Source organism: Enhydra lutris, unplaced genomic scaffold (assembly GCF_002288905.1).
Source record: "Enhydra lutris kenyoni isolate GAN:26980312 unplaced genomic scaffold, ASM228890v2 scaffoldscaffold21, whole genome shotgun sequence".
NCBI classification, from domain to species: domain Eukaryota; kingdom Metazoa; phylum Chordata; class Mammalia; order Carnivora; family Mustelidae; genus Enhydra; species Enhydra lutris.
Genome location: NW_019154105.1, coordinates 65,190,806 through 65,205,389, shown reverse-complemented (window position 1 = coordinate 65,205,389; position 14,584 = coordinate 65,190,806). Strand labels below are relative to the sequence as shown.

The 14,584-nt window shown below is 52.3% G+C and overlaps 1 protein-coding gene across 1 annotated transcript in view; it reads left to right on the top strand.

Moving 5' to 3' along the window:
• Window positions 1–9,355, top strand: part of LOC111148882 (epididymis-specific alpha-mannosidase-like) — a 31,956-nt gene extending 22,601 nt beyond the window's left edge. Inside the window, exons 12-19 of the mRNA XM_022505670.1 lie at window positions 930–1,121; window positions 1,797–2,049; window positions 3,166–3,276; window positions 3,354–3,546; window positions 5,185–5,322; window positions 6,778–6,890; window positions 7,712–7,832; window positions 9,162–9,355. Coding sequence (XP_022361378.1) covers window positions 930–1,121; window positions 1,797–2,049; window positions 3,166–3,276; window positions 3,354–3,546; window positions 5,185–5,322; window positions 6,778–6,890; window positions 7,712–7,832; window positions 9,162–9,355 — 1,315 coding nt within the window. The remainder of the gene's footprint in view (window positions 1–929; window positions 1,122–1,796; window positions 2,050–3,165; window positions 3,277–3,353; window positions 3,547–5,184; window positions 5,323–6,777; window positions 6,891–7,711; window positions 7,833–9,161) is intronic.
• Window positions 9,356–14,584: the final 5,229 nt, after the last annotated feature.

Here is a 14,584-nt window from a genome sequence, read left to right as displayed (position 1 = left end):
CTTCAGAGGGGCCGGAGGGGCCCTTCTCAGATGACCCCCGTCTTTCCGTCCATGCCCAACACAATAGCACAGAAATCCCCCAAATGGGTGTGGAAGGGACACTTCTTTATGTTCTGTACCCACAGCCCCACGCCCCGATCCCAGTACGTGGCTGTGCCTTGACCACACACAGAGGTACAATCCATACACGTGTCTACACTATCCATGTGTCTACAGGGCTCTGAGTTTCTGCCCATTCTTCCCCCACCCTCCATCCCAACCCCAGTATCTGAACCGAATGGAATGAGCCCAGATTGTGCGGTTGGAACAGAACCTGAGTCCTGGCTTGGGCTCTTCCCAGACATGAGGTCCTGTGCCAGGGATTAGGGCCTCTAGCCTCGCGGGCCTCGGACGTGAGGTGGGTTCATATTCCCTGCCCTCGGGAGTCAGGAGGAGGCGGTGAAGTGAGTGAAGGTGCTGGCTCCTCACATCTGGATGCCTGGGGGTCTGCATGATGAAGTCCTTGCTTGTGCTCCTTGGGGTCCCTCTGAAAGGTGTGGGGTGGCCCTGCTGGCTGCCTGATGACCAGGCACCACCTCCAGGGGACATTCCCTCTGGTCGGCTTCAATACCCGCTGTTTATGCTCTCGGGGTCCTGTTATGTAGCCTCTGTCGCCCTCTTGCGTGGGGTCCCCCCAGCACATGGAAGGATCTAAGGCCACTTGGCTCAGGGGAGAGGGTATCTCACGGACGTTATCTGAACCATGTGCATAGGTGTCACCGAGTGGCCTCGTGACTGTCATCGAGGTTCTGCTGAGGTCTCTTTACTCTGCTTCTTATGGAGCTGGGTGTCTGCATAGAAGGCTGTTCACCAGCACCCAGATGACAAGGACAATGCTCGGGACACACGTGCATGAAGAGAATACTGCTTTCCCTTTCCTGTCCCTGCAGAGAGAGTAACAGCACAGTGCGGGTGACCCAGGAGTTCATGGAGTACCATGTCAACGGTAATTTGAAATATGGCCCTATATCTGATAACTTTGTGTTTACACCCACTGAGAGTGCAAAGCGCCCATGGAAAAGTGTGGGGATGAAGATTGTGGCAGGAAAGCTCATGACGGAGATCCGGCAGTTCTTCTACAGGTGCGCTGGGGCTCCCTTGGTGCACTTGGTTGGGTACGAGGGAGTCAGGGTCCATGTGTGTTCCTGACACCAGCTCATTCTCGTATGGAGTCAGGGTCCATGCACGTGCCTGATACCAGCTCGTTTTCAGAGGGAGTCAGGGTCCATGTATGTCCCTGACACCAGCCCGTTCTTGGAGGGAGTCAGGGTCCATGTGTGTTCCTTATACCAGCTTCTTCTCAATGGGATCTTGATGCAGACGTGATTGCTCCGGACTGGGGTATCCTGGCCCCATTGCACATGCTGTACCTTGTGGGGGGTGTCCAAGGTCAGAGTTGGTCCAGGAACCCACAAGGATAATGACTTACACAAGAAGTCATGTGACAGCACAGAACTAAGCCATCCAGGTCAGCCCCCCCAAGCTCTGTATTATCAGGGACCAGGCTCTTCCCATTATATTGCCCAGGATGGCTCCTGACTCTGCCTGACTGCAAGGAGGGAGGGAGAGAAGGGGTCATGGAAACAGGAAGGAAGGAAGAAGGAAGAGAGGGAAGAAGGAAAGAAGAGAGGAAGACAAATGGGGAGGGAGTGAGGAAGGGAAGGAGGGAAGGAGGGATGGATGAAGGGGGAAGGAGGAGGGAGGGATGCCTGCAGAGTTCCCAGAGCCTGACCCACCGATTCCCAATTCTCCTCCAGGAAGGAGAGAGACCAGAATCACACATATGCCATCTACTCCCGGCTCGCCCACGTGCCGGTCGGCCATGGTGGGGAGCTGCTCTGCCATCGCATCGAGCAGGAGTACTGGGTGGGCCCCTTGGAGCTGAACCGTGAGGCCATCCTGAGGACCAGCACCAGTCTCCACAACCGGCAAATCCTCTACTCAGACAGCAATGGTTTCCAGATGCAGCGGAGAGTCTTCCAGGAACACGCAACCAACAGCATCGCTCGGGTAGGCCTTAGGATGCCTGCTGGACCCGCACCCATGGGGTGGCCCTGATGGCCCTTTTCCAGAAGGCCAGAGTAGGAAGCCCGTTCCAGCACCACCTGTGAACCCCTTGCCTACCTGTGCTGCTGGGGGTGGAGGACCCTGTCTCGGGTCTCCCCTGGTGTCTTAAATCTGGTGCCACCACAGACACTGGGCCGTCCCTGTCCCTGTCTGTGCCTCGGTTTCCTTTGTGTAGATGAGAAATCTCAGGGAGTCGTTCTGAGATTTCTGAGCTGATGCTTGTCAGAGGCTTAGAGGTCCTGACCCCCGCCAGGTGCTGTGGCAGAGACACTACCTGGCAGCTCGTTCAAAGTGATGAGCATGGCCCAAAGCCGCACATCAGCTCCCCCATCCCAGGGCTCCAGCTCTGTGACCCTGGGCAAGTGGGTTGGCCTTCCTATGGCTCCCCACTGCCCCGGTGGAAGGAATAACCTCGGTCCCCAGGGCTGGGAGGGTCAGCGGGAACAATCGAGGTGAAGCCCGCGCTGGGGTTCTCCTGTGACCCCAGTAATCATTAGTCCTTACTCCACCTGGGGGACCCAGCAGGCTATGTCCCCACCCTACTCTGCTTGTGAGTTCTGGTCCCTTCTTCCCTGTTTGCTCACTCTCCCGTGCTGTGCAGGGGCTCCTGACCATCCTTTTGGGTCCTTCCAGGCCATTTGCTCCAGCAGAGCACAGAGCATGGGGAGTGTGGCTGCTGTCCCAGACAAGACTCAGTCCTTTGTCTCTGTAGTAACCCTCGGCCCTGCATCCATAGCATGTGAGCCCCACGCATCCCCTCATCACTCGCATAGGAATGTGCACATTGGGTCGTGAGCCTGTTGTATGGGTGGGGAAATTGAGGTCCCAATGAGGAAACTCAGTTCCCAGCTCAGATGGGCAGGAAGCAGTGCATCTGTATGTGAATGACAGTCTGTTGGGCTCTGTGGTCAGAGCCTCTACCATAGTCTTCCTGCTGCACCCTGAGCAGTTGCTGTGCCCGTGTGGGGGACAGGCAGGGGTGGCCCGAGGGGGACCTTGACAAGCAGTCCTGCCCATACTTTGCCCTGACAGCCAGTCTGGCCATGTTTGTGTGCACAGAATTACTACCCCATGGTTCAGTCTGCCTTCATCGAGGACAGCCAAAGCAGGCTGGTCCTGCTGTCCGAGCAGGCACACGGCGTCTCCAGCCAAGGGAACGGCCAGGTGGAGGTATGAAGTGGGCCCTCCTGGCCACCCAGGGTAGAAGGAGGTGGGAGGGGGGCCTGTCAGACAGCTTTCCCCTGCAGGTCATGCTCCATCGCCGGCTGAGGAACAACTTTGACTGGGCTCTGGATTATGACCTCACACTGGATGACACCTCTGTTGTCCACCCCGTGCTCTGGCTCCTGCTAGGACCCCGGCCGCTCACCGCAGGCCTGCGCCAGAGGAGTGGGCTGGCACTGCAGCACAGACCAGTAGTGCTGTTAAGAGAGCTGAATGGTAAGGGAGTGTTCATACCAGAATGAGCCCACCTGGCCGGGTAGACCTGGGGAGGGGTGTGGACCACCCCTGATCTGGACAACGTTGGGCAGAAGGGAGCTCAGGGTCTCTGATCCAAAGTCCTCATATAAGGTGTAGGCAAACTTGGGCAAAGAGGTTCAGGGTTCATTCAAGCTCATATAGGTGGTGGGAGCATTTCTGAGACACACCCATTCCACCTTCCACCTTTTCCCTGAGTTTCCTTCATTTTTGCTCTGATGTCTTTTTCTCTCTCTTTCTTTCTTTCTTTCTTTCTTTCTTTCTTTCTTTCTTTCTTTCTTTCTTTCTTTCTTCCTTCCTTCCTTCCTTCCTTCCTTTCTTTCTTTTTTAAAAAAGATTTTATTTATTTATTTGACAGACAAAGAGATCACAGTAGGCAGGGAGTCAGGCAGAGAGAGAGAGGGAAGCAGGCTCTCAGAGCAGAGAGCCTGACATGGGTCTCCATCCCAGGACCCTGGGATCATGACCTGAGCCGAAGGCAGAGACTTTAACACACTGAGCCACCCAGGCGACCCTCTTTTTCCTTCTGAATATGACATATTCAGAGGGAGCCAATATATGGCTCATACCTAGAAGATCAACATTAGAATATTTGTTTTATTTGACTTCTGGGTAGGCTGTCACCAGGTGAGGGAGATTCCTGTCCATGGTCTGATCTGCAAAGCTAATGAATTCCCTCCACTCAGACCACTACTGACTTAAAACATGCTGTACCTGTATGAAAATAATTAAAAATGGGGAAAATAAATAATGATCATGTTTAGAGATGGTACTTTTGGAACATCATTAAACGAATGAAACACCTAGAGTCACCTGGGTGAATCAGTTGGTAGGCAGCCAACCCCTGATTTCAGTTCGGTTCATGATCTCTGGCTTATGGGATCAAGCCCTGCATTAGGCCCCTGGACTGTGGAGGGGCCTGCTTGATATTCTCTGTCCCACTTCCTCTCTCCCAACCTCAGCAAAAGAAATGAGCACAATCGTCCCAGGCTTAAGTACAACAGTTCCAGGGAAAGCTTCTGAGTGATGCAGAGAGGAATTTGTGGTCTGAGCTTGGACCAATCACTGTGGCCTGGGGACTGCAAGGAGGTGGTGCCCCAGCTGGAGCCCAGAGCTGAAAGGGCTTTTCCTGGAAGGAGGAGGGGGCTGAGGTGCCTTCTGAGCAGGGAGGCCATGGATGACAAAACAAGGGAGGAGCTGGCATCCCACAGCTTGCATTGAAATCAGGGCTTTTCACGAACTTGCCCTGGGGTCTGGAACAAGCCCCATCACCCCTGTGGGTGGTAGACTCCCCATCTGTACTTTGAAATGGCTGGACTAGAGATTCAGGGTCCTTCCAGCTGTTAGACTCTGTGATCTGAGCCCCTGGACAGGTGGGAGGAAAGGCATCAAGGTGGAAGGATGTCCATGGACAAAGGCACGAAAGGGGATGCCTGAGGCACTGGGACCAGCAGGTGCTTCAGGCTGTCCTCCTTGTGGGATGCACATGGGCAGGAGCCAGATTGCCTAAACAAGGGCACATGGTGTGCAGAGCTCTCACTGCCAGAAGGAGGAGCTTGGCCGCAATGCTTGTCCTGGCTCTGTGTGTCTACCCTGCAGCGATTGCCCAGAATCTCCCAGACCCCCAACAGCAAGAAGCTGTGACCCTACCCCCAGGTCTTCACCTTCAGATCCTCAGCATCCCAGGCTGGAACTACAGCTCCAACCACACAGAGCACCTGCAGAATCTCCAGAAAGGTGAGGCAGGTGTCCAGGAGAGCCAGACTCATGGCTCCTTCCCCATGGCGACCTGGCCCCACGTCCATCACCAGACAAAGTGGGCTCCTCTCAGAGTTGTCCTGCTTCTGCATGGTCACCTGATCCCCTTCTCTACCCAAAGGGGAAGCCAAGACCCACAGACAGGCTGTGGGGGACCAGTGTTACTCAGTAAGCAGGGTACACTGTGGACATGGACCCCAGCCCAGGATATGTCCACACATTCTCTGATGGATCCCTGCTAACCCTACTAGCAGCTCCCAATCATCATCCACCATCTGCCAGACCCTCAGCCTTCAGTGCAGTCCTGCTCCTCAGGGACACCTCCTAGAACCCTGAACAGCCAGTCCCACTCATCCTCTGAACCCAGGAAGCTTGACTGTCCAGAACTTCCATTCATTCACTGAACAGATATCTCTTGTGCCAGGCACTGGGTAGTGCAGTGACCAAGGTAGGCAAGGCCCCTAGATTCACAGAGCTCTCTGACTAGAGGGGGAAGCAGCCAAGTCACCAGACAGTGATGTTAGTGTTCACATTATACCCCCAGCAGGGCATTATGGAGGGCTTCCTGGTGGAGGTGACACCTGCCATGAGCTGGCTCATTCTGTTGCCAAAGCTCCAGCCACACCTTATCTTCCCCTTTCCAGTGTGAGCACTCAAAGGCAGGGCTAGCTGCCCCTCAGGCACCCTCTTGTCCCCTAGAGCCCCACATAGGTCCTGCCAGTCACCAAGGATGGCTCAGTATGATTCCGCAGATTTAAGGAGGAGGAAAATAAAGAGGCAACAGTCCAGATAACACTTTTATCTGATAAAGTGGATCTTGGGGACCATGGCTTATGCCTGCAGTCAAGTGGCTTTCTAGCACTAAACCCCATTACCAGGAATCCCCATCACAGAAGATGCTGGGCAGGGAGCCTCCCTACAAACAGAGCGTTCCCTTCCCACTGGTATGTGTGGCCACATGCAAGAGAATAGGTCTCCTATAGACAGCTAGCTCCCAAATAGGAGGAGAAAGGGGCTGGCCTGGGGGTGCCCCAGACCTGTTGAATGAGGGTCCCTCCTCCATGGAGAGCAGGGAGTGAGGGGCAGAGTGAGGGAAGCCTCAGGGATGGAGTGAGACCCAACCCCCATCTCCCTGAGCTCAGGGCCACATTATGAAGCAGGTGTGTCGTCCTGGACATCAGCATGTCCTCACTCCACCCCACCCCCACCATCATCCGGAGACAGAGGACCTGCCTGACCCTAGGGCTCCAATCCATAACCACTCCCTGGAACAGGTAGAAAGGATTTTTCATAACCCATGTGCAGCAGTAATATCAAGCAGGGACTGTGTCAGTGCCTCCTGGGGAGGCTGAGGGTAGGAAGTGAAGGGCAGGTGTCTAGGGCTGGGCCCAGACTAGAGGATTGGCACTTATGGGGGTCCTTCTGTGTCTGAAGGCCATGGAAGGAAGGCCAAGGTAGACCTCCGCCGTGTCCTGCTGCGACTCCATCACCTGCATGAGGTGGGGGAGGACCTGGTCCTGTCTCAACCCGTGAGTGTGAACCTGGAGGTAAGAGCCCTCAGACCCTGTGACAGGCTCCCTGGCCATAGCCTGAAGCCCTAGCAGGCAGGCAAACCCCAGTGTGGAAACCCCCTCTGGCAAAGACCTCAGCAGAGATGCCTGGGGTGCTCTCGCTCACCTGGAGTGGGTGCTGTGGGGGCACATGGGCATCCCGCCCTCCTCTCTCTGCATTCTTGCTGCTTCTCCTTCTCTGGTCCCTTCTGGTGTCGCTGTGTCCCACAGCCGGCCTCGCTGACGTGCTGGCTGTTCTCTTTGGCTCATTCTCTGTGGTCACCTGCAGGCACAGCCTCACAAGCAGATAGGTCTGCAGAAGTGGGAAGGGAGCAGCAAATGGGGTACTGCTTCTGATTGCTTTCTCCCTGTGTCAATTCAGGGAAGCTTCTCCAGAAACCTCCCACCTCTGGGCCAGCCATCCCTTCCTGGTCAGGCCAGAAGGGGCCACCTACTTCTGTCCTCGCACAGGAGGCTGAGTCCCTGTTTTCTTGGGATGGATAACTACTCCTGGCCTCACCCTGGGCTGCCCCCTGAGCCATACTGGGAAGAAGGGTCTGGACAATGGAGGCAGTTCCTGTGCCTGCCTCCCCTGGGTATGCTTATTCAGTGCAGTTCCTGGGAAAGCATGCTGGTCCTGGCCTCAGTGTCCTCATCTGTGAAATGGGCACACAGTTCCCTCTGGGGGATTTGCTGGGAAAATTCATGTGGTGGTGTGTTGTGCCCCAAGCATGGGTGTCGCCCCTGCTCCTGCTTTGCTTTTGCTTTGATCTGGGGCCTTGGTGATAGCTCACCCTCCCTGTGCTCCCGTCCTTTAGGTTGTGCTGCAGGGGCTGGGGTCTGTGGCGGCAGTGGAGGAGCGCTCGCTCACAGGGACCTGGGATGTGAGCATGCTGCGCCGCTGGAGCTGGAAGACTCGGGATGGTCCCCACAGCAGAGGTTTGAGAACTTCTGGTTCAGGCTGAGCCTGGGAATCCCAGCCCTCCCCCAGCCTGGCTCAGGAACAGGCCAGATCCTGATTAGATCCCTTATGGCCTGTGTGACCTTGAGCGGGCTACTCGGCTTCTCTGATTCTGTACTGTCCAGAATCTACCATGGGTCAGTGTGTGTGTGCATGCCTGTGTGTGTGTCTGCAGACCACCCTGGGTGAGTCCTGAACTGGCAGGCCTATCCCAGGGGGTCTGACATCTATCATGCTGTGTCTCACACTGCACACACCACCATCAGCTCCTGGGAACCACAGACAGCTTTATGCCCCCCAGTCTTTCCCATGCTGTTCCCTCTTCCTGGATCACCCTTGTCCCCTTCTCTCTGGCCCACTCCTACTCAAGCTTTGGCAGAGTCCAGGGCTGGGTCAGGCTCCTCCTCCATTCCTCTCTCCCCCTCTTTCCTCTTTCCCTTGGGTCTTCTCTGTCCACTGCATGCAGCTGAGTGCTTTCTACATAGCTGGACACTTAGTCATTGGGAATAGATAGTTGGTGTTGGATGGATGGATGGATGGAAGGATGGATGGATAGATAGGTGGATAAGTGGATGGGTGGATGGATTTGTAGACTGATGATGGATAGATGATGAACGAATGGGATGGATGGATGGATGGATCAATGACAATGGATGGATGGATGGTGGTTGTGTGGATGAATGAATGGCTTTGTGTAAGTGTGAGTGTTTGTATGAGTGAAAGGAAAGATGGATTTGTGGATACACTAATGGATCATGGATGGGTGGATGGATGGATGGAAGGATGGATGAATAGGTGATGATTGATGAATGAATAGATGGATTGGTAGATATATGATGAATGATGTATAGATGATAGATGTATGGATGGGTAGATGGATGGATGAACGGGTAGGTAGAGGTGTAGATGTGTCTTTCTGCAGGATGATGAATCGATGATGAATGAATGGATGGATGGATGGATGGATGGATGAACAAGCTTCCTTCCCAAGATTGAATTTAGTGGAACCCAGTAATATAAAGTGCAGCCCCACCAGGTGGCCTCAGTGAGAAAGCTCTAGGAATTGAGCTACACCCCATGGGAAATGAGACCATGCATGGCCAGGACCACCTACATATTTCACTAATGGGATGGCCAAAATGCAAGGGGCCCATGGCAGTGGGAGTCCTTATGGGATGGATCAGCCAAGGGCCTTCATCAAAGAGCCACATTAGAGTGTAGGTGGGTGCAGTGTATGAGGGGAATCTGGGTGGAAACACCCTGGGGAAGCAGGTGGTTCTAAGGACAGACCATCTCTGCTCCCCCAGGCAGCTCCAGCTCTCACTCGACATCCCTGCAAGGCACGAAGGTCACCATTTACCCAAAGGAAATCCGGACATTCTTCATCCACTTTCGTAGCAGTGAGCCCTTGGCTGACTCTGTGAACTCAGGGCAACCCCAGGAGCCCGAGGAAGAGGAACAGGACCCAGGACATGGAAAAGCAGCATGGGAGGATGAGTGAGGACCCCCCCGATAAGCTAATGGAGAAAATGGTCAGATTGGGGGTTTTGTTGTGCTTTAAATAAAAATTGCGTTTCACATGTTCTCCTGGGGCTCTAGAGCTGGCCTCTCCTATCCTCCCACAAGGGTGATGTCTGCACGCACACTCACACTTCTCGTGCCCATGCAGGAGTCATTGGGAAACTCCCATAAGTCAGAGGGGAGTACTCAGAGTGACAGGAAAGGCACCTGCCACACAGGCCTCACCCCCTCTTGCCCAGGTCACCAGTGTGACGTGCAGGCCTACTGTGTCCCTAGTGATGTGTGCGGATGAGGGCCCTGGCAGAACAAGGGGACTTCTGAACCCATGGGGGGCATAGGGGTCCATTCAGGAAGGCTGTGGAAAGATGACCCTCAGGCTAGCATGGGCTTTGTGGGAAGAGCAGATGCCTCAAGGCCTGAGCCCCAACAGGTGGGGTGCTGAGAGCAGGGGACAGAATCTGCTGGGGTATTTCTTTCTGCTCTCACTTCAGGCTCCTGGGTGGCCCTCCATGGGCTGTGTCGGAAATGGCCCAGGTGCCCGGTGTCGTGTGACACTCTCCTAGGACAGGGACCTGGTGTGGGAGTGGGAGCCTGAAGAGGATTCCCAGCACCTTTAGCTGTATGGGTTCCAAGCCTTGTGGGACTGATGGTACAGTGGAATTGGACTGTCCCTTGTCATCAAGGCATCTTTAGGAGTGCTTCCTTTGTTCCCTCATTGCCATTCCTGTGTGTGCCGGACTCTGGCCTGGCCACCTGAATGGCGGGATCTGGAAGCCTCCAGCACATTGTGTGGTCTGGGTTCTTGACTCTGTCAATGTGATCCAGAGTCTTCCCTGCTGTCTGTGGGCTCCACTTTGCACTCCAGCCTCGGGTCCCATCCTTCACTGTGTCAGTCACATCAGCCTTCTCCCAATGCCTCTGACACGCAGGTATAGTCCCACTGCAGGGTCTTGGCACGTGCCATTCCCTCTGCCCAGAAACTCCTACCAGCTGGCCTGCACTGCTCCCTCCCTGGCTCATTCAGGTCTCTACTCCAGGTCACCTTCTCTTCTGACCACTCTATGGCAGGTGTCACCAACACTGCCCTCCCCCTGCCAGTCTCCTCCCCTTCCAGGCTTTCTCTTCCTTCACGGCCCTTCCATCTGCCCTTGTTCATTATGGCGGGGATCGGCTGTCTCCTGCCCCTGGACATGTGCTTCACAGAAGAGGAAACTTCTGGCTCTTCCCCACTGTATCCCCAGGCTGGAAGCAGACGTAGGCACATGTGGCCCTTGATCAATGTTTAATCCCTGGATCAAAGCTGCAGTGATGAAGGTTGTCTGTGGTTTCTGTTCAGAGAAGAATGAATTGGGGAAGATGGGGCCACTCCCGCCCCATCGACCTCTTGCATCCAGGACAGTTGGCCTGGGACTGCCCATCTCCTGGAAGGGCCCATTCCTCCAGGGACCCTCACCCTGGCCCAGCCTCCCCCAGGAGGGGTCCTGAGTGCATGTCAAGGCTCTGGGTGACCAGGTCGGTCATCTGATGTGAGTCCCGGGGTGTATTGGGGGCCTAACCTCATGCCCAGAAAGGGCCCCAGAGCCCTGCATGGCCCACCGCCTCTAGGCACCCAGGGTTGGTGGTTCAAAAGCATGACACAGGGACAAATTGCTCTGATCCGAGGGTGATCTGAAATCCTGCAGGGACCCGAGGCAGCTGGGTGCTCGTGGCAATACAAGCTGACATGGGTGGAACGGCCACATCAGCCGAGGCAGCCTAGAGGGCGTCACACCTGCACGAACCATAAATTATTCAGCAATCTGGACGTTTTTGGGCAAATGGAAGCCCCACTCTGCTGCCACTTGCCCGGTGCCCACATGCTGCTCTTAGATTCTGATGCATCAACGTAGCTGCTGATGTAAAATGCATGCGGTGTTTCTGGAACAAAGCGATCTCCCACTGGGTCTTTGAGCTGTGGGTGAGGAGCTGGAATCTGAGCCTGGTTCCGTCAGGCACGGGCTGAAGGACTCCCTCAGTGTCACCAGGACTGACTCTTGGATGGGCAGGGGCAGGTCAGCTGGGTTCCCCCGAGGATCACATGAGAACCTACAGGAATCTCATGGGGTCATGTAGGTCAGTGCCATGAACCCCCATGACATTCATTGATTCATTGATTCATTCGGTAGGTGGCTCTCCCTGGATGGTGTGCTCGCCTCCAGAGAGAGACCCATGGGGGAAAGAAAGGTAGTCCTGGCCATCGTGAGGGAGGCCAGGCCTTGGCCCATTTCACAGATGAGGAAGCTGAGGATTAGGGTGCCCCAGGGCGCTGTGGCATTGCTCCTCTCCTCCTCACTAGCCCCTTGATGCTCCTGAATGCGGGACACTGGTCTCCAGAGTGGACGTGGCACATCTCCAGGCGCTCCCTGACAGGGTCCATCACATGGGCCACTAGGGCTTCTTTGTCTGGGTTCTTTTTGTTGGCATTTAGCCTGAGGACGGTTCTCACTCTGAACCTTTCAGGACAGTCGGCAATGGGATGGATCTCTTAGTGGTTTTAAGAAGCAGTAGACAATTGTAGCCATCGATGCTAAGAACTTTGGGATAAATAAGACCCTTCTTTTCACTATATCTGTATCTTTGGGGTAAATACTTAGCAGTGCAATTGCAGGGTCATAGGGTAGCTCTATTTTTAGTTTCTAAGAATCTCCACACTGTTTTCCAAAGTGGCTGCACCGGCTTCATTCCCACCATGCCCTTCAATAGACGAATGGATAAAGAAGATATGGTCCATATATACAATGGAATATTATGCCATCATCAGAAAGGATAAATACCCAACTTTTGTATCAACATGGACAGGACTGGAGGAGATTATGCTGAGTGAAATCAGTCAAGCAGAGAGAGTCAATTATCATATGGTTTAACTTACTTGTGGAACATATGGAATAACTTGGAGGACATTAGGAAAAGGAGAGGAAGAGTGAATTGTGGGAAATCAGAGGGGGAGATGAACCATGAGAGACTGTGGATTCTTAGACACAAGCTGAGGGTTTTGGAAGGGAGTGGGTGGGGTGATGCGTGAGCCTGGTAGTGGGTATTAAAGAGGGCACGTATTGCATGGAGCACTGGGTGTGGTGCATAAACATGAATCTTGGAACACTGTACAAATAAAAAAAGTTAAAAAGAATTTTAAAAAAGAGTAGTATATAAATAATAAAAAAAGAAGCAGTAGGCAAAAAAGAGGAAGAGAGAGAGAGAGAGAGACAAGCCAAGAAACAGATTCTGGACTCTAGAGAATAAACTGATGGTTACAGTGGGGAGCAAGGTGGGGGATAAGGGAAATAGGTGATGGGAATTAAGGAGTGTGCTTGTTGTGCCGGGCAGGCAGTGTTGATGGAAGAGATGAGTCGCTACATTGTATACCTGAAACTAATATTATACTGTATGTTAACTATACTGGAATTAAGATTTTAAACTTTAAAAAAGAAGAAGTGGACAGAGCTTCTGGAAACTGGCACAGGAATGAGGAGAAAACCAGACATGAGAGCACAAATTCTGTGTGTGAGCTCTACCCACATCTCTGGGTTCACATGGCAGATACCAAATGGCCCAGCAGGTGTGTAAGAACCATGCTGAGATTCTAGCTGCTCCCCATGCAAGGGCAGCATCTTATACTTCAGAAGTTAAATGTTTGTGAAACAGAAGGCAATACCCTTGTGAGTAACATAATAGAATCCTGGATGTCTATAGGATAGTACTCACAACATTCAGGACAGAAACCAAAATTCCTTGTTCAGGGAAGGAACACAACTCAAGAGAAAAGAGAGTCAGCTGGGACTCGTCGCAAATGTTGGAACTTAGAGACAATAGTTTTAAAGCAGATGGGGTGTCTGGCTGTCTCAGTTGGTAGAGCATGCGACTCTTGATCTTGGGGTCAAAGTTTGAGCTGCACACTGGGGGTAGTGGGTTTAACTAATTAAAAAATATTAAATCCACATCCCCTCCAACACAAGTTGTTTCCTGTCTTGCTAATTTTGGCCATTCTAACTGGTGTAAGATGATATCTCAATGTGGTTTTAATTTGAATCTCCCTGATGGCTAGTGATGATGAACATTTTTTCATGTGTCTGATAGCCATTTGTATGTCTTCATTGGAGAAGTGTCTGTTCATATCTTCTGCCCATTTTTTGATATGATTATCTGTTTTGTGTGTGTTGAGTTTGAGGAGTTCTTTATAGATCCTGGATATCAATCTTTTGTCTGTACTGTCATTTGCAAATATCTTCTCCCATTCCGTGGGTTGCCTCTTTGTTTTCTTGACTGTTTCCTTTGCTGTGCAGAAGCTTTTGATTTTGATGAAGTCCCAAAAGTTTATTTTGGCTTTTGTTTCCTTTGCCTTTGGAGACATATCTTGAAAGAAGTTGCTGTGGCTGATATCGAAGAGATTACTGCCTATGTTCTCCTCTAGGATTCTGATGGAGTCCTGTCTCACGTTGAGGTCTTTTATCCATTTTGAGTTTATCTTTGTGTACAGTGTGAGAGAATGGTCGAGTTTCATTCTTCTACATATAGCTGCCCAGTTTTCCCAGCACCATTTATTGAAGAGACTGTCTTTTTTCCACTGTATATTTTTTCCTGTTTTGTCAAAGATTAACTGACCATAGAGTTGAGGGTCCATATCTGGGCTCTCTACTCTGTTCCACTGGTCTATGTGTCTGTTTTTATGCCAGTACCATGCTGTCTTGGTGATGACAGCTATGTAGTAAAGCTTGAAATCAGGTAACGTGATGTCCCCAGTTTTATTTTTGTTTTTCAACATTTCCTTAGCGATTCGGGGTCTCTTCTGGTTCCATACAAATTTTTGGATTATTTGCTCCAGCTCTTTGAAGAATATCAGTGGAATTTTGATTGGAATGGCATTAAAAGTATAGATGGCTCTAGGCTGTATAGACATTTTAACAATGTTTATTCTTCCGATCCAAGAGCATGGAATGGTCTTCCATCTTTTTCTGTCTTCTTCAATTTCTTTCATGAGTGTTCTGTAGTTCCTCCAGTACAGATCCTTCACCTCTTTGGTTAGGTTTATTCCCAGGTATCTTATGGTTCTTGGTGTTATAGCAAATGGAATCGATTCTCTAATTTCCCTTTCTGTATTTTCATTGTTAGTGTATAAGAAAGCCACTGATTTCTGTACGTTGACTTTGTATCCTGCCACGTTACTGAATTGCTG